This window comes from Hyperolius riggenbachi, chromosome 3, assembly GCF_040937935.1.
Source record: "Hyperolius riggenbachi isolate aHypRig1 chromosome 3, aHypRig1.pri, whole genome shotgun sequence".
Classification (NCBI taxonomy): domain Eukaryota; kingdom Metazoa; phylum Chordata; class Amphibia; order Anura; family Hyperoliidae; genus Hyperolius; species Hyperolius riggenbachi.
The window spans coordinates 458,790,818-458,816,031 of record NC_090648.1 but is presented as its reverse complement, the minus strand read 5'-3'; the positions used below and the strand labels follow the sequence as shown (position 1 = coordinate 458,816,031).

The 25,214-nt window shown below is 44.4% G+C and overlaps 1 protein-coding gene across 1 annotated transcript in view; it reads right to left on the bottom strand.

Annotated features, from left to right (window-relative positions):
- Positions 1-20,397: 20,397 nt before the first annotated feature.
- Positions 20,398-25,214, bottom strand: part of C3H5orf15 (chromosome 3 C5orf15 homolog) — a 37,601-nt gene continuing 32,784 nt past the window's right edge. Inside the window, exons 2-3 of the mRNA XM_068277923.1 lie at positions 23,471-24,177; positions 20,398-21,156 (exon numbers count right to left, since the gene is read on the bottom strand). Of these exons, the coding sequence (XP_068134024.1) occupies positions 21,028-21,156; positions 23,471-24,177 (836 nt within the window). The 3' untranslated portion in view covers positions 20,398-21,027. The remainder of the gene's footprint in view (positions 21,157-23,470; positions 24,178-25,214) is intronic.

Here is a 25,214-nt window from a genome sequence, read left to right as displayed (position 1 = left end):
TCTCGACATGGACCTCAACCCTGTGGCCATCTCCACTAGCTTTGGTGCTGAACTGGGGTGTACGGCATAATCTGGGTTTTTGAATAAAGAAACCCAGATTCAAACACCAACACTAGCCATAGACTCTGAACAAGCATGGAGGTCAAAAGTTTGACTGCACTTGCCACATGGTTGTTTTCATGTGTGTGATTCAGACACTACTGATCCATGAAGGATCAACAGGACACCAGGCAACTGGTATTGTTTCAAAGTAAAAAAATAAAAATAAAATATAGCAGCCACCATATCCTGCATGACATAGAACATTTATATTATGCTTTTCTCCTGGCAGACTCAAAGTACTTCAGTCACTTGGGTGCGCTCCATGCGCAACCAGGAGCATTAGGGAGCCTTTCCCAAAGACTCCTTACTTCAAAAGACAGCAAGCCATGGGCAGCACTCACAGGCTGCAAGTGAAGTAAAGGCTCCACAGATGTGCACAGCCCCCCCCCCTGAGGCCAATTACACACCTTAAATACAAATCAAATGCAAATTATGTGCTGAACACTAATCTAAATTCTAAAATGTGAATGCAAGCTGACGCCCATGGAGGCAGCTAGCCTGAAGTATACTTACGCAGGAGAACAGAGGCGCCAAAAGGATAAAAGGAAGGTAAATGAGCTTAAAAACCAAATTCTGGTAAATAGAGGAGGTAGTGGTGGACTTACCTCTTTCAAGTAGACACACAACGACTGTAGTAAAGACAGTCAATATATTTTATTTATGAACTCCAAATATGTAATGCGTTTCGCAGGTTTGATCCCGCTTCATCAGGCAATAACAACGGAGCAATAGCATATGTGGTCACTAGAGCCAGACACCCCTGTGAAGTATACTCTGAAGTATACTTACGTTTTTGTACAGCAGAAGAAAATGGCAGCTTTTCCAAACAGATGCTTCACCTGAATTGACTACCTGCACAAGTATGCAGAGCTCGAATAATGGGCAGATTACACACCTTGCATTCAAAACATTTACAACAAAAAGGGGGCGTTTAGCTTCACTGTTAGACTAGTTTTTAGCCTTTGATTAAATATTTTTCACTGTTTGAACATGCTTCACTATTTGATATGCTTCACTGTTGTTAGACTATTGGTTAGGTCTCTCCCGTGGGGGCCTGTCATTGTCGTATGAGAGTCTACTAGGGATAATTTATGCACAACTTATGATGAAGCTAACGCCCTCCTTTTACTGTACCTGTTTTTAATGCAAGGTGTGTAATCTGCCCGGTATTCGAGCTCTGCATACTTGTGCAGGTAGTCAATTCAGGTGCAGCGTCTGTTTGAAAGCGCTGCCATTCCCTTCTGCTTTAGAAAGACTCATTACTGTTTTACTTACTGACTTGAGCCAGGATTTGAACCTTGGTCAGAGGCTCGAATCCTATACCAAAGGCAGCATCCTTTAGGTGTCATTTAAAGGGACTCCGAGCTCTGATTAAAAATAAAATTTGAACTTACCCGGGGCTTTCTCCATCCCAGCCCTGGTCGGGACGTCCCACGCCGGCCTCCTGGCTCTTCTCCTGGCGGCTGTCCGCATAGCGCGGACAGGCCGGGCCCCCGGGCGACACTGGCGAGTGTCGGGGCTTCTCCTTCCCTATACGTCACGAATGACGTCACACGCCGGCCGCCGCGCGTCATGACGGCGGCCGGCGTGACAGCACGGCGCATGCACGATTAAACCGCGCATGCGCCGTGCTGTGACGCCGGCCGCCGTCATGACGCGCGGCGGCCGGCGTGTGACGTCATTCGTGACGTATAGGGAAGGAGAAGCCCCGACACTCGCCAGTGTCGCCCGGGGGACCGGCCTGTCCGCGCTATGCGGACAGCCGCCGGGAGAAGAGCCAGGAGGCCGGCGTGGGACGTCCCGACCAGGGCTGGGATGGAGAAAGCCCCGGGTAAGTTCAAATTTTATTTTTAATCAGAGCTCGGAGTCCCTTTAAAGTGTACATGAGACGCAGAGATATAAAAAAGTTATACATACCTAGGGCTTCCTCCTGCCCACTTCAGGCTGATCACTCCCTTGCGGTCCTCCTTTGTTGCCCGGATCCTTTGCTATCCAGTACATAAAGTCCTTAAAGGAGTTATCAGGCAATAAAAGGTAAAATAAGGGCTACTTACCCAGGGCTTCGTCCAGCCCCAAGCTCAAAGCATGTCCCTTGCAGCAGCTCTGCCCGCAGCCGCTCACTGTCTCTGCTTCCCGGACCGCGGTGATGTCAGGGCGACCTGGAGGTCGGCCTCTACTGTTTTAAATAACCGCCACGTGGACCGGAGCGCCTGCGCAGTACGCTCCAGTCCACGTGGCAGTGATTGACAGCGCCGCTCGCGCAGGCGCAATACAAGCTGACCTCCAGGAGGTCGGTCTGACGTCATCACCGCGGACCGGGAATCAGAGACGGCGAACGGCTGTGGGCAGAGCTGCGGCGAGGGACATGCTGGGAGCTTGGGGCTGGACGAAGCCCTGGATAGCAGCCCTTATTTTACCCTTTATTCCCCGATAACTCCTTTAAGGACTTTATGTACTGGATAGCAAAGGAGGACGGCAAGGGAGTGATCAGTAGCCCTTATTTTACCTTTTATTGCCTGATAACTCCTTTAAGTTGGTGCTAGTCAGAGCATGCACAGCCAAACTGCGCGCTCCCCCTCATCGTGCTCCTGTCACCGGTAGTGCTCCTGCACAGTAGTATTGCACAGGTGCAAAATACTTCCAGCGACATGAGAGCACGATGGGAGCACGTGTGTGGCTGGATGAAGCACACCCCAGACTGAAGGAGTTTACAGGGCAATTAGCGGAGCATCCATGTGGTGCAGGAGGACGGCAAAGGAGCAATCAGCTTGAAAGAAGCATGAGCAAGTCCCAAGTATGTATAATTTTTTTTATATCCCCGGTCTCAGGTTCCCTTTAAGTTCAGGTTTGCTTTAAATTCTAAATAAGACAGTAGGATAGTCCTTTTTAGCAGTAAAACTTTACATACATTATTTTTTATCCCATTAGTTTGGCATTTCAACTTTGTTTTAAAGAGACTCTGTAACAAAAATTTCAGCCTTATTTCTTCTATCCTAGAAGATCCTATACCTGTTCTAATGTGGTTTGTGTTACTGCAGCCTTTCCTAGTTGCACAGTAGCTGTATTATCTCTGTTCTATAATCTAATCTTCTTCCTCTGACGGCTTTGTCTGGCTCAGGCACTCAGGCAAGAATGTGCTGCTGTTTTTGTAATAGGGTATAAGCTATACACACCCTCTCCATGACCCCGCAGGCTCTGTGTGAGTCACAGACAGAGCTTCTCAGAGCCTATCACATGCCATGTCTTTTGTTTGTAAACACTGCCTAAAACTGGCAATTATAAGCCAGGATTGCAGCAGGGAGTAGCAGAAACAGCAAAGAGGGGCCCAGGAGAACATAATGAATAGAATGGTATGCTTTTTAATGTAAGAATTTTAGAGTACAGATTCTCTTTAAATAAGGCAAAATGTAAAGTGCAATCAATAAACCTTTCGCACCCTACCAACAATTACTTTCCATCACCTTGATCCCTTATATGTGAAGCCTGATTGGTTGCTGGTGGCTATAGCACTTTTCAGAGCCTCATAAAATGTGCGGATTCATAAACATTTCTTTCTTAAGGGCAAGATGTTGGCATTTTGTACCCTTAGATCAAGCCCTAAGAAAGGCTCTAAAAACTTTAATTGAACAGTATTGAAAAGTTAAATTTACTGTTCTCATGATCGCCTCCCTAATGTGCCGTAAGAGCCATGAAAAAATAAAACGACTTCAGCCTAAATCATTGTTGTAAAGCCTCCGCCATCACCTCTTGTTTATAAGTTGTGAAGGCTTGACAAATGCTTTCTAAAATAAGCTTCCCTAGCAGAACTAAAACCCATCAATAAATCTTCATTTATGCTGGTTCTTTAAAAACGATAAGCCAAGGAGTGCTTAGCTAGGCAGTGGTCATAACACGCGGCCATTTATCAGTCTCCTGCGTTAAACTTTCCCTCCCCAATTACATTTCATCTGGTGACAACAATAATCACGCAACCATTTCATTATGAATATCTCCAAGACTCTCCCCAAAAAAGCAATAAAGCTTTCAATACTAAAAATATAGGTTTTTAATGGCTTGTTGCTCACGATTCCAAATATTAAAACCAAGTTTTGAAATTAATTATAGTACATGTTTGGCAAGTACCAGAGTTAAAATTGAACTTTATCTCATCAGTTTATTTTCACCTCAAATTCACTTTCAGTAAACAATTGGATCTGTATTCCTACTGCTAAAAATATTTTTAAGATATACTATGGTTTTATATTGTAATTAAACATTTACAAAATAGATTGAATATTTTATTGTCTCTTCTCAATGGCAATCTGTTAAGTGTCCCAGAGTTAAAATACATGAACTCAGAGGCGCTCAGTGTGGTTTTGATGCTGTTAAGCTGTATGCTCCTTTTTGATTGGCCTGATGAAGCGGGATTGAGCCCGTGAAACGCGTTGCCTATTTTTACTGTGGAGTATAAATAAATTGTTGTTTGACTGTTGATGCCACTGTCCTTCCTTTGTTTGCTTTGTCTGCATGGATGGGATAGGCCCACCACTGCCCCATCGGTTTTAAGCTCGTTTAAGTGACTTTTATTCTATTGGCGCCTCTGGAAAGCTTTTACATATGAACTATTGACCTTTTTCTATCTTTCTCCTGCCCTCAGAAGTTGTATTCTGCCAGAAAAACTTTTATGGGTGTAATTTGCTCATCAGTGAGGTTTACGGTGTTCCCAACAAGGTATCGACAAGACACTTGCATGCATAAAAAATTAACTCTTTCAGAAAGAAAAATAAATAGAAAAACTGCCTGGTTATTAATGTTTCGCGCTGTACATACATGTTTATCTCATCATGTCACATGTTGCCTTTTTAAAACTTTTATTGCAGCTTTTGTACAGAGGGGGTTAAGGGTTTAAACTACCAGGTTTTTATTGTTGTCTAGACATTGGTTGGTTCCAGGCTTCACTCTCCATCTTATGCGCCTTTGCAGGGACAGATTTATATCTTTAACATTTGAAGGTCAACTGCAGGGAGGTGGGTTAGATAAGAAATACGATCTCAGTTTTTGTAATTAATCCTGGTTTATGCATTTAAATCAGTTATACTAATACCTAGGGACTGAATCAATTCCTTTTTTCTCCTGAGTTTTCTCCTAGTAGATAATTTTTCTTCTTCTGTTCACTTTTCAGCACCCTGCACCTGAACCCGGCACCGGATCCTCTGCCCTGCAAAATAGATCATTTTAAAACATCTGTTTTGCACTGGAAAGTGCTAAAAACAGATGTTTTAAAATGTCCGTTTTTCAGGAAGTGGTTAAAGATTAAAAATTATCTGCTAGAAGAAAAAGTAAATTGCATATGGGCATGTGGGTGTTTTCTGGTTTATAGCAACCTGTTACTATTTTGTTCTGTGCATTTGGGTGACACATGTCTCCACTTTTGCTCTTTGGAGTGCCGCTTGAAGAGAAGACAATTGAAATCTCTGATGTGAACCACTGTCTGTGTTTTCCTATAAGTATAAAGTTGCATTCATCACCATGGCGCTATTTTGGTGGGAGGTGTTATAACGTGACGGCCCCACTTCCATATGGAGTGGTCCTCCATGGACTGCCCTATGACTGGCCATCTGCTGTCATGTGTTTTTACCCTGTGATGTAGCCAGCACTTAGTAATTGGATGATTTTACTCCTTGCTGTAGAGATGGCGGGCGATACATTGTGCGAGTTTCCCGGGGTCATAGTCCTCCTTCGACCCACAGACATTGTGATTTTCACTTCCAGCAGCTTGACAAGGGGGATACGTCCCCCCCCCTGCCCCCCACTTACACACACACACACACCTTTATCTATGCACTTGCAGTGCTGATCTTCTCAGAACTCATTTTTTCCGTTTTTCCGACAAGCATACGCTCTAACTTAGGCTATTCCCCTTTGACCTAAGTCCAAGTTACACTCCTACTAGATAGGCATGATTATTGAATACTACCCTACCTCTTGTCCCCCCCCCCATTCCTTTAGATTGTAAGCTCGCAAGTGCAGGGCTCTCACGCTTTTGTATCTTGGAATTTCTTATACATTGTATTCATCGTGCTACTTTTGGCATGCCTGCCGACTGTTTCACTTATCCAAGCTTCTTCAGAGGCTATGTGGCAATGAGGACTTACTGTTATGGGCAGAAATCTGTGACAGTTGTGATGCACACATCCGGTTGGTACCATGTCAGACTCAGCAGTAGCCGATAGGCGGACAGGACAAAAAGAAGGGGAGTTTCCCCTGATATCTTAATATTAGATCAGGAAGCCCTCATTGCCACAGAACCTCGAAGATGCTTGGATAAGAAGGGATGTATGTTGTTACGGATATCAGCTATACAGAGATATATTTGTGGATGAAATTTGTGCTTGCAGCTTTACTTCCTTGATCCCAAGGTTGAATGAAAGGTTCTCCCAAACCCAGGTTGCAAGTTTGGCAATCATGGTAAGTCACTTGTAGGGATGATCGGAATGAGCAAATTCCGTTCCGCCGGAATTGCGGAATTCCGCCAGTGCTAAATTCCGTCACCATTACATTTCCGCTGAATTTTGCATTCCGGCGGAAAAATTAAAGTAATCGCAAATGAAACCTTGTTTATGCTAAATGGTAGCCCATGGGACCTAGTGGCTATTCCCCCGGTCTTTTTTTTTTTTGCAGCAGGAGGTGTCGCTTAAGCCATGGGGCCTAGCGGTGGTCCCATGGCGGTCATTTTGGCGTCGCAGGAGGTGTTGCTTACGTCATGTGACCTAGCGGTGGTCCCATGGCGGTCGTTTTAGCGCTGCAGGAGGTGTCGCTTACGTCATGGGACCTAGCGGTGGTCCCATGGCGGTCGTTTTGGCACCGCAGTAGGTGTCGCGTAAGCTATGGGACCAGACGGTGGTCCCATGGTGGTCATTTTGGCGCCGCAGGTGTCGCGTAAGCTATAGGACCTGGCGGTGGTCCCATGGCGGTTGTTCTGGCACCGCAGGAGGTGTCGCGTAAGCTATGGGACCTGGCGGTGGTCCCATGGTGGTTGTTTTGGCACCGCAGGAGGTGTCATGTAAGCTTTGGGAACTGGCGGTGGGCCCATGGCGGTGGTTTTGGCGCCGCAGGAGGTGTCGCGTAAGCTATGAGACCTGGCAGTGGTCCCACGGAATTCCACGGAATGCGGTGAGCATCCCTAGCCACTTGTGAAGAAAGCTCATCTTCTATTCGGTGTATGGTGATCTCTGTGGGTATTTGCGGTCGCTCCGTAAACGATCGCAGGTAACCAAGTAATTATCATAACTGACCCCAAAAAGAAAGAGGGAGGAGCTCCAAAAGAGTAAAAAAAATAGTTTAATCAGCTCTTCCTGCTCCAACGTGGCCACACAGTAGCCACGCGAGTCCGCCCGCACATGCACAGTATAGCCTACTGCTCATGCGGGTTCAGCTATTGCATGGCCACGCTACACTGAAGCAGAAGAGCTGCAGAGTCCCATTAGGATTAGCGACAATGCATTGCCACTAATCTTCTGGTGGGCCTCCCAGCCTCAATAGGATCCTGAGGCCTTCCTCTCTTTAGGTAAATATCTAATTCTGTGTACCTTAGCTTCGGTTCGGGTACTCTAAGTTGTTTTTTAAAAATGAACCATTTTTTTTCTAAATGTGCAGTTGTATGTCATTGAGGTAAACTACCCTTACCATTTTAAAACTGTTTTTAGATTTATCTTCTGGGGCACTTTCTTCCTCCCATTAACAGATGATATGATGAACTTTAACAGGGTGACCGACACTTTATAGGCAAAAAGCCATATCACCTTTCTAGATATTGCTAGAGGGCTGAACTAGCAAAGTTAAACACATTTTTTCTGATTGCTGTTAGGTGCACTATGCCCGTGACATTTTGTCAAATAAAACATTTCCACGGTAAATAACTGTTATACCGTGTGCAGTTAGCACAGTGGCAGCTGCTAATCAGTGGCTGCTACTGCTGCTGGCATAGTGGCAGCTGCTAATCAGTGGCTGCTACTGCTGCTGGCACAGTGGCATCTGCTAATTAGTGGTTGTTACTGCTGCTAGCACAGTGGTAGCTGCTAATCAGTGGCTGTTACTGCTGCTGGCAAAGTGGCGGATGCTAATCAGTGGCTGTTACTGCTGCTAATCAGTGGCAGCTGCTAATCAGTGGCTGGTACTGCTGCTGGCACAGTGGCGGCTGCTAATCAGTGGCTGTTAATGCTGCAGGCATAGTGGCAGCTGCTAATCAGTGGCTGTTACTGCTGCTGGCACAGTGGCAGCTGCTAATCAGTGGCTGTTACTGCTGCTGGCACAGTGGCGGCTGCTAATCAGTGGCTGTTACTGCTGCTAATCAGTGGCAGCTGCTAATCAGTGGCTGGTACTGCTGCTGGCACAGTGGCGGCTGCTAATCAGTGGCTGTTTATGCTGCAGGCATAGTGGCAGCTGCTAATCAGTGGCTGTTACTGCTGCTGGCACAGTGGCAGCTGCTAATCAGTGGCTGTTACTGCTGCTGGCACAGTGGCAGCTGCTAATCAGTGGCTGTTACTGCTGCTGGCACAGTGGTAGCTGCCAATCAGTGGCTGTTACTGCTGCTGGTGTAGTGGCAGCTGCTAATCAGTGGCTGTTACTGCTGCTGGCAAAGTGGCGGATGCTAATCAGTGGCTGTTACTGCTGCTAATCAGTGGCAGCTGCTAATCAGTGGCTGGTACTGCTGCTGGCACAGTGGCGGATGCTAATCAGTGGCTGTTACTGCTGCTAATCAGTGGCTGTTACTGCTGCTGGCACAGTGGCAGCTGCTAATCAGTGGCTGTTACTGCTGCTGGCACAGTAGTAGCTGCCAATCAGTGGCTGTTACTGCTGCTGGTGTAATGGCAGCTGCTAATCAGTGGCTGTTACTGCTGCTGGCACAGTGGTAGCTGCTAATCGGTGGCTGTTACGGCTGCTGGCATAGTGGCAGCTGCTCTGCTAATCAGTGGCTACTAATGCTACAGTGGTGGCTGATAACCTACTACAGGTAAACAAAGGGGGAGGCGGAGCAGAGACACAAGGTGGGCCCTGCTTGCGGCACTGCAGCTACAGCTTGCGGGCTGCATGGAATTAACAACTGTAGAGAGCTTTGGGGGCCACCAGAAAAGGCTCGGTGGGCTGTATTTGGCCCCCAGGCTACACGTTGAACATGCCTTACCTGCAGTATAAAACTAAAACGTATTCGCTGACTTTTAATGACTTCGCTGACTTTTTAATGGTGGTCAAGTTAGTGTTTTTGTGTATTGTTGGATTTATTTAACAATTTGCAGAGATGCTACTTTCCTCAGTAGATTTGATATGTTCTAGATTTGATCGTTTAAGGTAAGGTCCATATTTAAAGAGCGAGAGAATTCTCAGATCTCGCCTACTGTTCAATAGCTTTATTTGTATCTGATGATTGCTTTGTGTCTCGGTTTCCAAGGTGACAAGTTCCAATTAATTTGTAAAAGAAAATAAATGCAGACCTGTCTGTTTGATAAGGAACTTATTTTGATTAAGAGATGTCTAAAGAAGGCTGTGTGGACACTCCATAAGGTGAACCTATCCACTTGGACATACTGAAAGAAACCTTGATTTGTTTTTCATTAACTGGCTAAGACAAAAGCAAAATTTTCCTGAACATAAAAAACCCGTAATGGTAGTTCCTTACTTTTAACAAAATGTGTTTGTGATACAAGCCCATTACTGATCCAAGAGGCAAGTATGAAAAATTATTAAAGTACACCTATAGTAATAGGCATACAGAGGTTCATTAACATTAGAGATGTCGCGAACCTCCGATTTTCAGTTCGTGAACCCTGTTCGCGAACCTCCGCGAAAGGTTCGGTTCGCGAAAAAGTTTGCGAACCGCAATAGACTTCAATGGGGAGGCGAACTTTGAAAATTTAAAAAAAAAATTCTACTGGGTAGAAAAATGATAGAAAACATGTTTCAAGAGCTCTAATACCTGGAGGCACACCTGATTGAGTGAAATACACATCACTGCTGGAGAACCCTCCCTCCCTCCTCCAAGCAAGCCCTAGTGGCTGCAGCTCTGGTGCTTTGAGTCCGCCAGGAGAAAAGTGTGATATAAATATTATTTGTCTTGTCTACTTTTTCTCTTGTATTGAGCATAAATGGTAATTTTTAGGCCAGCTTCAGTTGGTACAGTGGTTAGGGTGCATGCCCACCACACAGTGAGACCCAGGTTCAAATCCCAGCCAATGTGAGTTGGCTTTTATGCTACAAATCCTTAAAGGGAACCTAAACGGAGAAGGATATGGATTTTTCTTTTTAAAATAATACCAGTTGCCTGAATCGCCTGCTAATCCTGTGTCTCTAATACTTTTAGCCACAGCCCCTGAACAAGCATGCAGATCAGGTGCTCTGACTGAAGTCAGACTGGATTAGCTGCATTCTTGTTTCAGGGTGTGATTCAGCCACTATTGCAGTCACAAAGATCAGCTGGACTGCCAGGCAACTGGTATTGTTTACAGGAAACATCCATATCATTCTCAGTTAAGGTTCCCTGTAAGCAACCTGTTTCTATTGCATTGAGCATAAATGGTAAATTTTAGGCCAGCTTCACTTACTACTGTAGTGGTACAGTGGTTAGGGTGACTTGCCCACCACACAGTGAGAGCTGGGTTCGATTCCCAGCCATGGTATGATGTATACTGGTTTTTAAAATCGTATAATTCCCTGGCAGAAGAGACCCTCCTCCCTCCGGTAGGAGGGGACCCACAAGAGGCTAATTAAAATCTCCCTAGCAGAGTGTATAGCAGCTGTCCCTTAACTAATTTGTGTAGGCAGACAACTGAGTCAAATGGTATAAGGACCTTGCTTGGAGGAGGGAGGGTGGGCGGGCCTCCAGCAGTGAGAGAAGTGTGTTTGGCAATAATATGTCTGCTGACAGTGATATGGAGGGTCAAAGTTTTGCTCAATAGAGCATTATGGGGCGAATCAAACTTCCGCAAAAGTTCGCCTGATGCAGGCGAACGCGAACCCCCAAAGTTCACCTGGAACCGTTCGCAGGCGAACCGTTCGCGACATCTCTAATTAACATCACAACACAATATCAAGCACACTTGGTGGGATGTTTAAAGCATAACTCCAAACCACAAGTTCAAATCCGGCAGCCATCCTGTAAAAGAAAGTTATAGTCACCTGCGCGTCCTTGTCCTTCAAAGCTGTCCCAAAGGCCCCCCAAATCACCTGACTTCTGGTGCAAAGTCCCGCCTCCCCACCCAGAGAAAACCACCAAGAGGTTATTTGGGGGGTATTCGGGTCAGCTCGGAGGGACCAGGCAGCGCAGATAACTATAAAACTATATTTTATCAGAAGAATGCTGGATTTTAACTTACGTGCTAGAGGTCTGCTTTAAGAGTCTATTTTTTTTACCAGAGAGGATACCCTTTCAGTGCTCGCTACAAAACAATGAGACTGTCCCAATTTAAGTAGTTTGGTAATTGTGGAACACAGGGACTAACCCAACTCAATTGGATAGTGTAAGGATATGTGAGGCAATGAGGATATGTACGGCTTATAGAAAATGGAATCCATCTTGTGTGGTTCCTGCCAGATAGTATACCAGTTGAGGGCTCGTTCCCACTGTTGCGACGCGATTTCGGCCGCATTCCGACGCTTGTAAAAACGCATGCGGATGCGTTTCCACATGCGTTTTTACCCGCGATTTCGCCTGCGATTTCGCATGGCAGGGTGCCATGCGAAATTAACCATGACACTGCCAGGGCTAAATAAAATTGAAAAAGGTGCGAAATCGCGGGTAAAAACGCATGTAACAAACGCATGCGTTTTTACTATTAAATACATTAGCGGCGATTCGCACGGATTCCCGACGCAGGCGAAATCGTTGGCTCTTTTGTGCGTTTTTTTCACGCTGAAAAAAACGCACCTCAACAACGCTACAGTGGAAACAGGCCCATCCACTTGTATTACATGTGCGGATCTGCATGCGTTGGACGCATGCAGATTCGCGATAGTGGAAACGAGCCCTTAGTTTCTAATGGATGAGTGTAGTGGTCCAGAGGAGAATTCCCATTGGCCAGTTTAGTTTACCAATGGGGGGCCCTGGCAAGAAGTATAAAGCGGATGGAGTGGGATTTTAAACCCCTTTGTAATCTTGTGCTTTCACAAGGTGAAGTCAATTAACACATAGCTATAAGAGAGTTGGAAAAAATATGCTTTGAGTATAGACTTGCTTTCTGGTGAAAGATTTGCTTGTCCTAAATAGAGATGGCCCAAATCTCTGATTTTAGGTTTGCAAACTTTCGCGAACCGCAATAGACTTCAATGGGGGAGGCGAACTGCTGCATCGGCCCCCACCGCCACCTCTGCCGGGGAGTGCAGGGACCAACCTCGCACATGCAAGCTGCAGGACCCCCTCCGTGCAGGCTGGAGCTAAGGCGAGATGGACTACACCCGCTATTCACAGCCATTGCCAGTTCCCTTCTGTTTTGGGGGAATCCGACAGTGGATCAGATGCAACATCTGGGCTTCCAGGCCTCCGGCCCCCCCCTGCTGCCAGTGTCATTGCTGCTGCCCAGGTGAGCCTAAAATTACCTAAGGGTGCCAGACCATCATCTTGTCCCCTCCATCCAGGCCCTCCACTGCTCTCCTTGCCCTGCTGTTTATGACACTGATTGAATTTACTACCTTTAACGAGCGTCTGTTATGGAGGGCAAGTCCGCCATCCATTCAAGCGAAAGGTATGCACTGACTGCCAGGTATAATACAATGTGCAGTCACAGATGCAGTGAAAGGTATGCAATGACTGGTATTACTATACAATGTGCAGCTGTCACACAGGTGCAATTAACAGGTATGCTCGGAGTGGTATATTACACAGCGTGCAGTCACACAGGTAGTGTGAACAATTATGCAATGACTGGTATTACAAAATATGCACCTATCTCACACACACACACACACAGACAGGTACCAACAGGCACAGTGACACTGTGTGCGCTCACGTAGGTAGGTGGGTGCACTGAAGTGAACAACAGGTAGTAGGTATATGCAGTAATGGGTATTATAATGTGCACCTGGCACATCAGTAATTATATCACCAAGGGGCCAAAGGCCAGCTGCGACTGACTAACAGGGCTGTATATAATGCAAGTGGGCCACACACACACACACACACACAATTAGCTCTCAAAAGAGCTGTTGAGGGGGGCTTTTTTTTAGCAATAAGAATCGACAAGGCGCAAGCTAAGAAGCCTACAAGAGCCTAACTAAGCTTTCCCTACAGGTCTCTGCACAGCAGCTCTCCCTTCTCTAATTATTGCAGGCACACAAATGAGTGAAAAGCCTGACGCTGCCTGCCTTTTATAAGGGGGGAGTGGCTCCAGGAGGGAGTGTAGCCTGATTGGCTACAATGTGCCTGCTGACTGATGTGGAGTCAAAGTTAATCCTCAGGATGCACTATGGGTGCAAATCAAACTTCTGGAAAAGTTTGCGGTTCTCTACAATCACAACCCCCGGAAGTTTGCCGGCGAACCGGACAGGCCATCTCTAGTCCTAAAGCCTCTTCCTTACTTCCAGAAGCCCTCTGAAAATTCAGACCAGACACCATCTATCTTATTTAGAGAACCCGTGGCATCTACATTGTCAAAAATTACTGTACTTACCTAAGGAAAGGGAAGCCTTTGAAGGAGAGACTTCCCACGCTGCCCTTCACCACTGGCTGGGGACCCTCCTTAACCACTTAAGGGCCAGAGAGGCTTACACCCCCCCCCCCCCCCATTTTTTACAATTCAGGCCACTCCAGCTTTAAGGGCTTGCTGCAGGGCCGTACAACCTTGCACAAAAGTGATCCCCCCCTTTTCTGACCACCAACAGCACTTTCTGTTAGTGGGCTCTGATTACTGCTCCTGTGTTTATTTTTTTTGTGTTTGTTTTTTGTAATCAATTCACATGTTTTTTTTTTTTTTTATTTCCCACCCTCCCCCCTGGCAGGCAATCCCAGCAATCGGCTCTCATAGACATCAGCCTATGAGAGCCAATCACTCTCTAAACCTCCCAGGGGGACAGCAGAGTGTCACGTCTGTCCCCAGTACAGCGCTGCCTTAGATCGCAGCGCTGTACCATGTAAATAGACGGCATCTCCTAGCAGCAATCGCCGTTGGTAGATGGAGCTCCGCTATTCAAGTGGAGATGCGCGACCAATCTCCTCCAAAACACGCCCCCAGGACTTGACGCCAATTGGGGGAGCCGCCGCGTTCAGTAGTCAACATCGGGCCACATTCCTCCTCTGGCAGTAGTGTGGCCATGATGCACCTGCGTGAACATAGCCGCATCTGTGAAGTCTCAGATTTACTGCGCAGACATGCCTGTATTTGTTCGGGGGAGGGGGGGGGGGAAGAGTTGTGGACACCTATACTAGCTAGCCTAGTGCTAGCCAACATGTAGTGAAGATACTAAAGCTATTAGACTTGTACTGGGGGACTCCTGAGGCTAACAAAATCTCTCGAGTGGCATGCCAGACACAGTGTTAGGCATACCGCTCTGGAGGTTAAAGTAAGATAAAAACTCACTACACTTACATAACATTCAATAAAATAAAAAAAAAGTGTTCCGCTACTTTTTATTATCCTTACAGTTGTGCACAAAAGCAAAAATTGATAAGTAATATTGTCGGTCTACAAATTCCCAAAGTATGGTTTATCTGCTCTGAAAGCTGCCATTGCATGTTATTGCACTGCTGCTCTATGTATTCAAATCTATCTATTGATCACTTCTCAGCTCAGTTGCAGCAGTTCGCTAATGTTTACTAAATGTATCTGACAAAGGAATGTAAACAAAAGATCACCACCTCTTTGGATGCGGCCAAAAGCTGCCCGCTGAAGCAAGGAGATTTTATGCTGTAAATAATCTTTTAGAGCAAAGAGGAAATACTGAGTTTCATATCATTTTAAGTCTGTTTTGTATATTCAGCATGGAAACCAAAGACAAAATAAAGCCATTATTTCTTATTTCTTTAACTTAAAATAAAGGTTTTAATGAATATTCACCTCTGAAGTTGCAGTAATTTTGTGGAAAGTCTGATTCAGAGGATAATCTGCATTAGTGTTTAAAAGGTTTGTACATGCATCCTCTACAATTCTAAATGCATCCTCTACAATAGCATAGATTTACAAAAACTCAAATATAATAATATATAACAATGTCATCTAAAAGTGTAATCTACATTAAGTTTCAATACATTTAAGTTAAAAAAAAGGGTCATAGCTGATCTTAAAACAAAAAAAAACAAAAAAAACAAAAACAAAAAAAAGTTATTGCAACAGATTTTCACACAAGAATTACTGAACAGAACATAAAATACACTGAATGTAATAAAAATGAGAATCATAAAATACAATCTTTATAAATTCTAGTTAGAAAAAAAACTAAAAGTGCACTGAATGACATTTAAATACCTCAATAGTTTTTAATTAGAATAAAATGTTGCCACTGCATTAATTATAACCTTCATCTGTCATACAAAAAGTATCTATAAAAAACTTTATGGTTGGAAGAGTTTAAAAAAATGCTGTGGGATTAGTTGGTCAGAGCAAAATCTATTTCCCACCATATAAGATGCACTTTTCATCCCCAAGGAATAGGGAGAAAGAGTCCCTGCGTCTTATACAGCGAATAGAGTGAGTTCCCAACTAACGAACGTCCGATACATACCGCCGACCCGCCGGGGATTCCCAGTATTAGCTCCCCCCCTTTGTGTCACCATTGCCCCTGTTGTAATTAGCAGTGTAGCGGCACGTCTTACTAATCCAGTAGTTCCCATGGGGATCACAGAACTCCCTCCTCTCTCGCGACTCCCTCTAGTGATGATGCAATCAGCTGAACCCGTTACTAAGGGAGCCACGCAGAAGAGAATTCTGGGATTCCTGTGGGATCTGCTGGATTAGGGAAGACCTGCCAATACACTGCTTCCCCTTCCCCCGGTGTAATTAGCAGAGACTCAAGGTGGGGGGGGGGGGGGGGTTAAGCAGACCACACCGAGGGAGCAGGGGACACTGGACAGAAGGGGACACAGGAGGTCAACATGTGCAAGATGCTCCCAAAATATAGACACACCAGGTTTAGTATTTATTTTTTCCCTTGGCTGTTGCCCTCCAAACCTAGGTGTGTCATATTCTGGGGCGTCTTATACAGCCAAGAATACGGTACTTTGCAAATAAGCCTTAGCCTTCAAAGTAAAAACACTGACCAGAAGCGAACAGACATACTTACTCGTTCACAAATGTGAGCTCGGCTTTCTGAGAGTCTTGACCAGCAGCAGTGGTGATGAGGAGAAAACAGGAAGCCTATGGACTACCCAGAGGCTTCTCTCTACCTAGGTAAATACATTTCTTTGGGAGTACCACAAGGACTACTATTGCAAAAAAATTACATTCAAAATGCATACAGTTTCTGAATTTTTTTAAGCTCAATATAGGCACCAGTCGGGAACAAGAAAACTTTTCTGGGTGGATCTATGTTGCTGTCAATTACAGTAGGTATTAATTCTGTAGCTCTAAACTTCTTACTGAACTAGTAACTTACCTTTATTGGGGGGAAATTATCTAATTTTCCAGGCAGTCCCCTACTTACTAACTGGTTCCATTTCTGCAAGATTGTAAGTCGAGTTTATTTCTAAGTGAAGTCAGAGCAATTTCCTGCCTGCGGCTTTGACCGGGAGATGTACATTAAAGCGGACCTGAACTCTTGCACAGGACAGATGGGAAAAAGAGAAATATACTGTGCGTTTATATGGAGCACAGCCTGTCTAATTCTCCTTCCTTGGCAAGTAATGAGCCAGTGTAATTTAAACCATCAACTGTCCGACTAATCTGTAAACACAGGATGTTAACTCTGTTATGCCAGCAAACCAGGATGTAACTACACTGCAACGCTCTCTGTAGGAGCTCTATAAGAAAAAAAATTAGAGTGAGCATTTATTTAAAAGACATTTATTGAAAGTGAACCTAAAGAGAAAAAAAAAAATGATACTTAGTAGACAGAAGCCTTTGGATAATCAAAGTAATTATTGGATCCTCCTGGTGCCCACTGTTCCAGCACCAAGTACTTCTAAGTAGCTCAAACGAGAGCTTATCCTTTTTTGTACTGAGCATGCACAAATAATGTTAGCACATGCCCAGTAGAAATGGCTTGTGCATGGTTTTTACTCCGTACTTGAGCTGCCTTCTTTCTACTAGGCATGTCCAGACTGTACTTACACATGCCAAGCACACAAAAAGCTTGCACTAGAACAGTAGCAGAGCCACAAGGAAGAAGAGTCTCCCAGGCAGCAGTGGTGGGCTTGAGGACAATCTAGGAAGCCACTGGATTATTTAGAGGCTCTACACAACTTTCTCTACAAGTTTGCATTAATATACACAGTTACCCAATCAGGTAATAACTGTGTGTGTATATATGTGTGTGTGTGTGTGTGTGTATATATGTGTGTGTGTGTGTGTGTGTATATATGTGTGTGTGTGTATATATATATGTGTGTGTGTGTGTGTGTGTGTGTGTGTGTGTGTGTGTGTGTGTGTGTGTGTGTGTGTGTGTGTGTGTGTGTGTGTGTGTGTGTGTGTGTGTGTGTGTGTGTGTGTGTGTGTATATATATATATATGTGTGTGTGTGTGTGTGTGTGTGTGTGTGTGTGTGTGTGTGTGTGTGTGTGTGTGTGTGTGTGTGTGTGTGTGTGTGTGTGTGTGTGTGTGTGTGTGTGTGTGTGTGTGTGTGTGTGTAGAGTAAAACTAAAAATACCTCGTTGAATTTCCCTTCACATCTTTATGTGGCACATGGGCCAGAGCTGCCATTTCATACCCTTCAAATTAGGTGCCTCAAGCTAGAAAAAGTCTATATAGTTTATATAGAATCTGTCAAAAGATACATGGTCAAATGAGTTGCTTATGGAACTTTAGCTCTGCCATTTACCTGAAAAGTATGGAGCAAGTGATTAACTACTCAAGGGAAGAAGGATTAAAAAAAAAATGGATATTATTCTGTTCTTACTTTTGAGCTGGTTATCAAGATACTATTTATATTCAAACAGCATTTTTCAGCAGTAAAGCAGGACCTACTGCAATATTCTCATTATCCACAAGATGGCAGCAGAGTACAAACAAAGTCACTGCCAAAAGTAACTTCCAGTGTGTCTGGCACACATCTTCCTGTATACAAACTCTAGCATAAGGAGCTGAGGAGCTTTACAAAAAGTCAAGATATGTCCTTAGAAATTCAGAAAAGTAAAGTACAACACTGACAAACTTTTTTGGTTCATCAAGTCAATGGAAGGATCACCAAGAGCTGGGAAGAAGGCAAAATCTCTGCAATGAGGATAACAGTGACAAGACACTTAACTCATGTGGTGCGATTTCAGGCAGGCCACATGGAAAGTAGTCAGATCCTATTTCTGTAACTGGAGGTGCAGGGAATACACAATACTGAAGTCTATGACTATTCATTCATCAGAATTTACTTAACCTCCTGGGCGATAATCCTGAGCTGAGCTCGGGGTATGTCGCGCAGGAGGAGTTCTCAGGCCCCGGTGGGCAGATTTGCGTAATTTTTTTTTTTGTTACACGCAGCTAGCACTTTGCTAGCTGCGTGTAACTTCCGCTCGCCGCCGTGCCGCGCAGCCCCCCCCCTCCCCGACCCCTTGCGCAGCCTGGCCAATCAGTGCCAGGCAGCGCTGAGGGGTGGATCGGGACTCCCTCTGACGTCACGACATCCATGACGTCATGCCGCCCCGTAGCCATGGCGACCGGGAAAGCCCAGCAGGAAATCCCGTTCTGAACGGGATTTCCTGCTTACTCTGATCGCCAAAGGCGATCGGAGTGGGTGGGTGGATGCCGCTGCGCAGCGGCTATCATGTAGCGAGCCCAGGGCTCGCTACATGATATAAAAAAGAAATTTAAAAAAAAAAAAGTGCTGCGCCCCCTCCTGGGCGATGTAGTTATATTGCCCAGAGGGTTAAAGGGAACCTAAAGGAAACCTAAAATTTACTTAAAAGGAACCAAGAAAAAAATTAATTCATTACTCATTGAAGAGGGAAGGCTCTGTATCCCATAGACAGAGGCTTCCCAGTCCTCCCTGTTCTACTGCCAGGCCCCCCCCCCCCCCCACCCCCGATCCAGAGTCCTGGAACCTACTACAAAACGCTATCACTAATCGCAATCGCTAGCGTTTTGTATCAGCGGTTTGTAAACAATTTTATTAACATTTTCAGGAGCGATTTTAAAAAGTGTAATTTGCCAGCGGTTGTGTAGCGATTCGCTTTTTTTAATTCTGGTTGGTCCTTTCAATTTTCATTTTGTTACAGTGCAGTAATGTAAAAACGCATGCAAAATCGCTCTGTATAGGTTTTGACAAGCGATTACATTGCAAAAAAAGCTAACCGCTAACGCTCAAAAATGCTGCATGTCCTGAGTTTTGCGATTTGGTAATCGTAATCGCGCCAGTGGAATTTGGCCCATCCAACAACATTAGCTGAGCGTTTAGGGAAATCGCTAGCGGTTTGAATCGCTCCCTAAATGCTCAGAAAATCGCTCTAGTGGGTTCCAGCCGAGTCAACTGCTGGTGATGGGACGAGACTGCATAGGTATGGTATGCAGAAAAATGATACAAGTTTTTTTTTCACATGCACAAATAGCATGGAATGTGAACAAGACTTACATGGGTTGTCAGATTTCGTAAGAATTGACATGCAGGGAAAAATGCATGTGAAGTGCTGAAGTGTGAACCATAATGATTTCACAGCATAGCAGCTTCCATGAAGTAGGCCAGACAGCGTTTGCTCCTGCACAATAGCTTGGGGTATTTTGGCAGTTCCCCAATTCCAGCATTTGGTTATGATGGGGAGGGGGGGGGGGGGGAAATCCCTACATAAAACTTAACATGCATAATAACCAAGATCTAGAGCTACAGATTTAATATTTACTGCGCACATCCATCCATAGTGCTAGGAACTGCAGTCACATGCAGATACTTGAGGCAGGGATCCATTTCAGGCTGTACTAGCCGCCACCCTGCAAAACCCATGGATGTAATAATCCTGCAAAGATGGAGGTGTGAAAAATAGAGAACAGATCCTGCAGCGCCAACTCAGCATGTGAGCAGCAGGGTCCTATGAAGAACCTTCAACTAACTAGAACTGAAATGGCAAGCCATGGCTGCAGATCACACGCAGATGACTGCAGGAACATCTAGCTAGTATACACAAGAAGTAAAAAAAACCCACCCAAATGAACTAATCAAAACACTTCTAAACCATTCCTCAAAAATACTGTAAAAAGATGTAGTTAACCTTTATTATTATTATATCCCTGTAGAACAAAAAAAAAGTACCAATACATTCACATACTTAAGTTGTATCAGCTGACACAAATGTCTGTGTTTAAACATAACAACTGGAAGACAATCCCATGTTCACAGGATCCATCCAACATTCTGCTTCCCGATGTAATGATGCCTGGGACAGAGAGAGAGTCCAGACAGGTTGGCTTCCTTAGCTCTGTTTTATGCAGCTACTGTAGGGAGTACAAGAAACACACAGACACACACACACACACACACACACACACACACACACACACACACACACACACCTTCCCCAAGAAGAGGTACATCATTCATTAGATCTGTGATTGTCTTATCATAATTGGCACATCTGACGATTATGGATTGTATTATAAACGAAAAGTCTCTTTTTATATGATTCAGATGAAAGATTGTGGAAGGGAAAAAAAAAAATTGATCGTTACAGAACTTTCTTCACAATTAAAAAAAAATTATACTTAAAAAAAAAATATCCCATTGATTAATTTAAAAATGATTCATTTACAAAAAAAACAAACAAAACTATCTTATCTAATTAACAAGTCTAAGAGTTCAAGCAAAGAGGCCCAAAAAGAGAAAAAAAGTCCTTCAAAATACGTAATTATTGGCCTTAAAGGTGGGCATGGCTTCATGCACATTCTGATCCAGGCGGCGGTATCCTGCATTCTTCGAGCAAAGACCATCCCGCCATCTTCTTTTCTGCATGAACAGGAAGATCTGAAAAAAAAAAAAAAAAAAATACAAATAATTAAGAAAAAAAAAAATTGCTCAACTCAAAGTATAAGGAACAGCTAATATACTGTATATATATATGTAGGGGAACTGACAATATTTTAGGGTGATAGATGTTAATGTAATTAGTCCATTTAAAATTGCATGTACGGAATACAATGCAATATGAATACTGTAATTAAATATGGCTGATAACCTGACAGAGATTTGTAGTTTTAAGATGTTTTAGGGTTTTAATATGAAGATTATGTGAATGTGGGTTATTTTAGCCCAGACTCCCGTCCTTGTTTGTATTTAGTCAAATTGGGATGTAACCATATTGGGGGTGGGTATAAATAGGTTCACCATGCAAGCTCATCTTTACGGATGATGAAATGTACGTTGGGTGGAGCTACTAGGGCTTGGTTTTACATGGTTGGGGGGGGGGGGGGGGGAGCGGAGAACACCCAAACAGAAAACAGCAGTGTGGAGCAGAAGGCAGGTTAATGTGGGACACTACAGGAGACCAGGCCTGATGACCACACATTTTTACATTCTGTCAAACTCTGGATGCTAAAGGAGGCGTGCATCTCTGATTTTAAATTGGATATTAAAAGAGAGTCTGAAGCCAAATTAATTTCCTTTTTTATTATTGTCCACATATGTTAAGCATTAACACCATACATGATTCAGCGCGGCTGAATGAGGGTAAATTGCCCTGAAATCACCGGGGCAAAAATTCTCCTCACATTTCCTGGAGGAGGCAGAGCTTTGCGCTGTAGCTCTGCCTCCAGTCAAGTCAATCTCTGCTTATCTCCGCCTCTCCCCGCCCCTCTCAACGCAAAAAGACTGGGAGATGCAGAGATTGACTGTACTGGAGGCAGAGCTCTGCCTCCCCGGGCAGCAAAGTCCACGACCTGGAAAGTAATGGAATTTTGCCCCGGGGTTTTGTTCTGCGCTGTTGCGGCAAATTAGCTATGGTGTTAACCTATGTGGACAATAAAAAAAAAAAAAGGAAATTAACACCATAGCTGATTCGCCGCAACAGCGCAGAAGAACAAGTTTTATTCCCTTCCAAAACCCCGGGGCAAAATTGGGTTACATACAGGGTCTATGTTTGAACAGTCATGGGGCGAACATATCCAGAACATTGGACCACAAATCGCATTTGGCAGTTAACTGAATGGGGGGGGGGGGGGGGAATAATGGTGTCGGCTGGCAGCAGGAAAGAGCAGCAATCATGTGATCCCTTGTCTGCTTTAAAGGACAGCCGAAGTGAAAATAAACTGACAAGAAAAACAAGTTGTATCTATATGAAAATTCCTAAAAATGTTTAAGAATTTACTGTTTCATTGTATCTGCTCAATGACACCTTCATCAAAGTATGCCAGAGTTCAAATCTATGAATGACCCTTTTTATCTCTTTTCTGCTCTCAGAAGCCATTTAGGCCCAGTGCACACCAAAACCGCTAGCAGATCCACAAAACGCTAGCGGTTTTTGGAGCGGATTTTCAGAGCGATTCTAGGCATGTTTAGAGACGTTTTCTAAAACATACCTAGCGGCTTTGGGTGCGTTTTTGGGTAGCAGATTACACATATTGTTACAGTAAAAGCTACTACTGATCAGCTTGTGTAACAAAAACGCCTGGCAAACCGCTCTGATCTAGTGTTTTTCATAGTGGTTTGCGTACGAAACGCTTCAGAAAACCGCAAACGTGCAGCAGGAGGCACATTTGCAGTTTGGAAAAAACCTCAAACCCCTGGTGTGCACCATCCCATTGAAATACATTAGCCAATCGTTTATACAGGCGGATGCGGCCGGCGGATCGCACCTAAAACTGCTCAGTGTGCACTGGGCCTATCTGACAGGAAAGTGTTTAATAGCATACACTGCAGTCTAAAAAGACAAGCCCTATAGGTACATACGAAGTGGTATAAACTTCCGAAATTAAAAAACCAATTTGTTAATAAAGACCCCAAAAAGTTTTTTGGGGTCTTATATTTTCCTATAGAGCCTTCCTGTTCCTCTCCTCATCCCTCCCTGCACTGGACCCCCCACCCCACCCCCAGTTAGCAGTCTGTCCAGTCAGTCGAAGACTGCTCTCTTCCACTCTGGGTGGGCTTCAGAAGTCCCGAAGTTAGGCCGCTACATACTGCACATGTGCGAGCAGAAGTATCTTTTTTTGTTCAATTTTTGCTTCAGATTCACTTTAAGGGGTTTAAAAAGAACTGTTCATAATCACTTTAACATAAGAAGGCACGTTCACGTTTTTTGGAGGGGGGGGGGGGGGGGGGAGGAGAAATAAGATATTACACCCACCTTTCGTTTGTTGTGGTAAGCAATATATACCACTGCAATTAAAAATCCTATTACAACCAAGTGTAAAAAGAAGTGACTGTCTTCACTTGCGTCAGAATCGATACCCGTATTAGGGTCAAAGTCATCGGAGTCTGCATCATAATCTGTGCCAGTAGCCTCTTTTATTTCCGGAAGGCTGTCCTCTCGTAGGAAGGTATCCTTCTTAGAGGTCTCTTCATAATTACGGTCAAACTGATATTCTGAATCCTCATCCTCCTCCTCAACACCATCCTCTTCATCTTCATCTTGTTTGGTGGTTGGCGAGTTAGTAATAATGGTCTCTTCTGTGTCTAACAGCAAGTTGTCCTCCACAGTTGGCTCGTCAGATGGCTTAGCACCAGTCTGGGTTTTCAGTTTCACCAACTTGGTGAGAAGAGAACTTGTTGTACTATAGACTATAGCCTTCTTTGTGGTTTCATTTGTTTTGTTCTGTTGGATTGGTGCCAAGGTAGCATTTTTAAGCATATGTGGGATTGTTGGTTGACTTGAATTCTGTTGACTTGAATTCTGTTGACTTTCACGCACAGTTTTTTTAACAGTTGTCATACTGGTGTTGTAACTAATGAGTTGTTTTGTAGCTACCGTGTCTTTCACTGTACTACCAATATGCGTGACAGTATTACTAATGCTCTTGACAGTATCAATAGGGGTTATGGTTACTGTGGTGCCTATAAGGGGAAAAAAAATAAAAAATAAAAAAAAAAGTCAGTTAAATATATACCGTATATATATATATACATACATACATACATACATACATACATACATACATACATACATACATACATACATACATACATACATACATACATACATACATACATACATATATATATATATATACACCTCTGCTAATACTCTATGCCTTTTGGTGCTGAACTTTTATGTTTGGACAGTCTCCACAGTTAGGTGTTTGGTTCACACTAGAGTTAAAAACTGACCATTTTCCAGAATCAACACATGCGGATAAACATATGTTGACGGTTTATATATTTTATCTTAGGGCTGTGGAGTCGGTACAAAAATCAGCAGACTCCAATGCCTCAGTTTATGAAACCATCGTACAGGTACCCAAAACTGCTCAGATTCCACAGCTCTGTCTGTTTTCAAGTAACCTATGTCTGTTGCAGTAGCAGCAAAAATTAAACAAAATCCAATTTGACCAACTTTGCTAGAAAATCGTATACACCATGTATCCTGAAGGGCATAGTTAACTACCAATAGGCGTGAACGCGGCAGCAGCCCCAGGACCGCCTAACGCCAATTGGCATCAAGTCCTGGGGCTCTAATTTGCATGCGATCATGCGCACGCTGCCTGCACATCTCATGCTCGGGGCGGAGCTCCTCCCCCTCTTCAGTCTCCAAGCGGCCATTGCCGCTCGGGAGACTGTTAGACGGCTATCCGTCTATTTACACAGCGCTGCGATCAGCAGCAGCGCTGCACTGGGGACAGCAGTGTGACACAGCTGTCCCCCTGGGGGACAAGAGAGCGATCGGCAGTGATAGGCTGAGGGCTGTGATAGGCTGAGGGAGGGAGGGAGGCTGGCTGGGGGAGGCAGACTTCATCCAGTTGCGTGTGGTCCGGTATTAGTCATGGAGAGAATCCGAAGACATAACAATAAGAGTTGTTTAAGCGATACCTTTAATGACTAACTGTACAAGATTCCTTTGCAAGCTTTGGAAACTTTAAGTTTCTTCTTCAGGC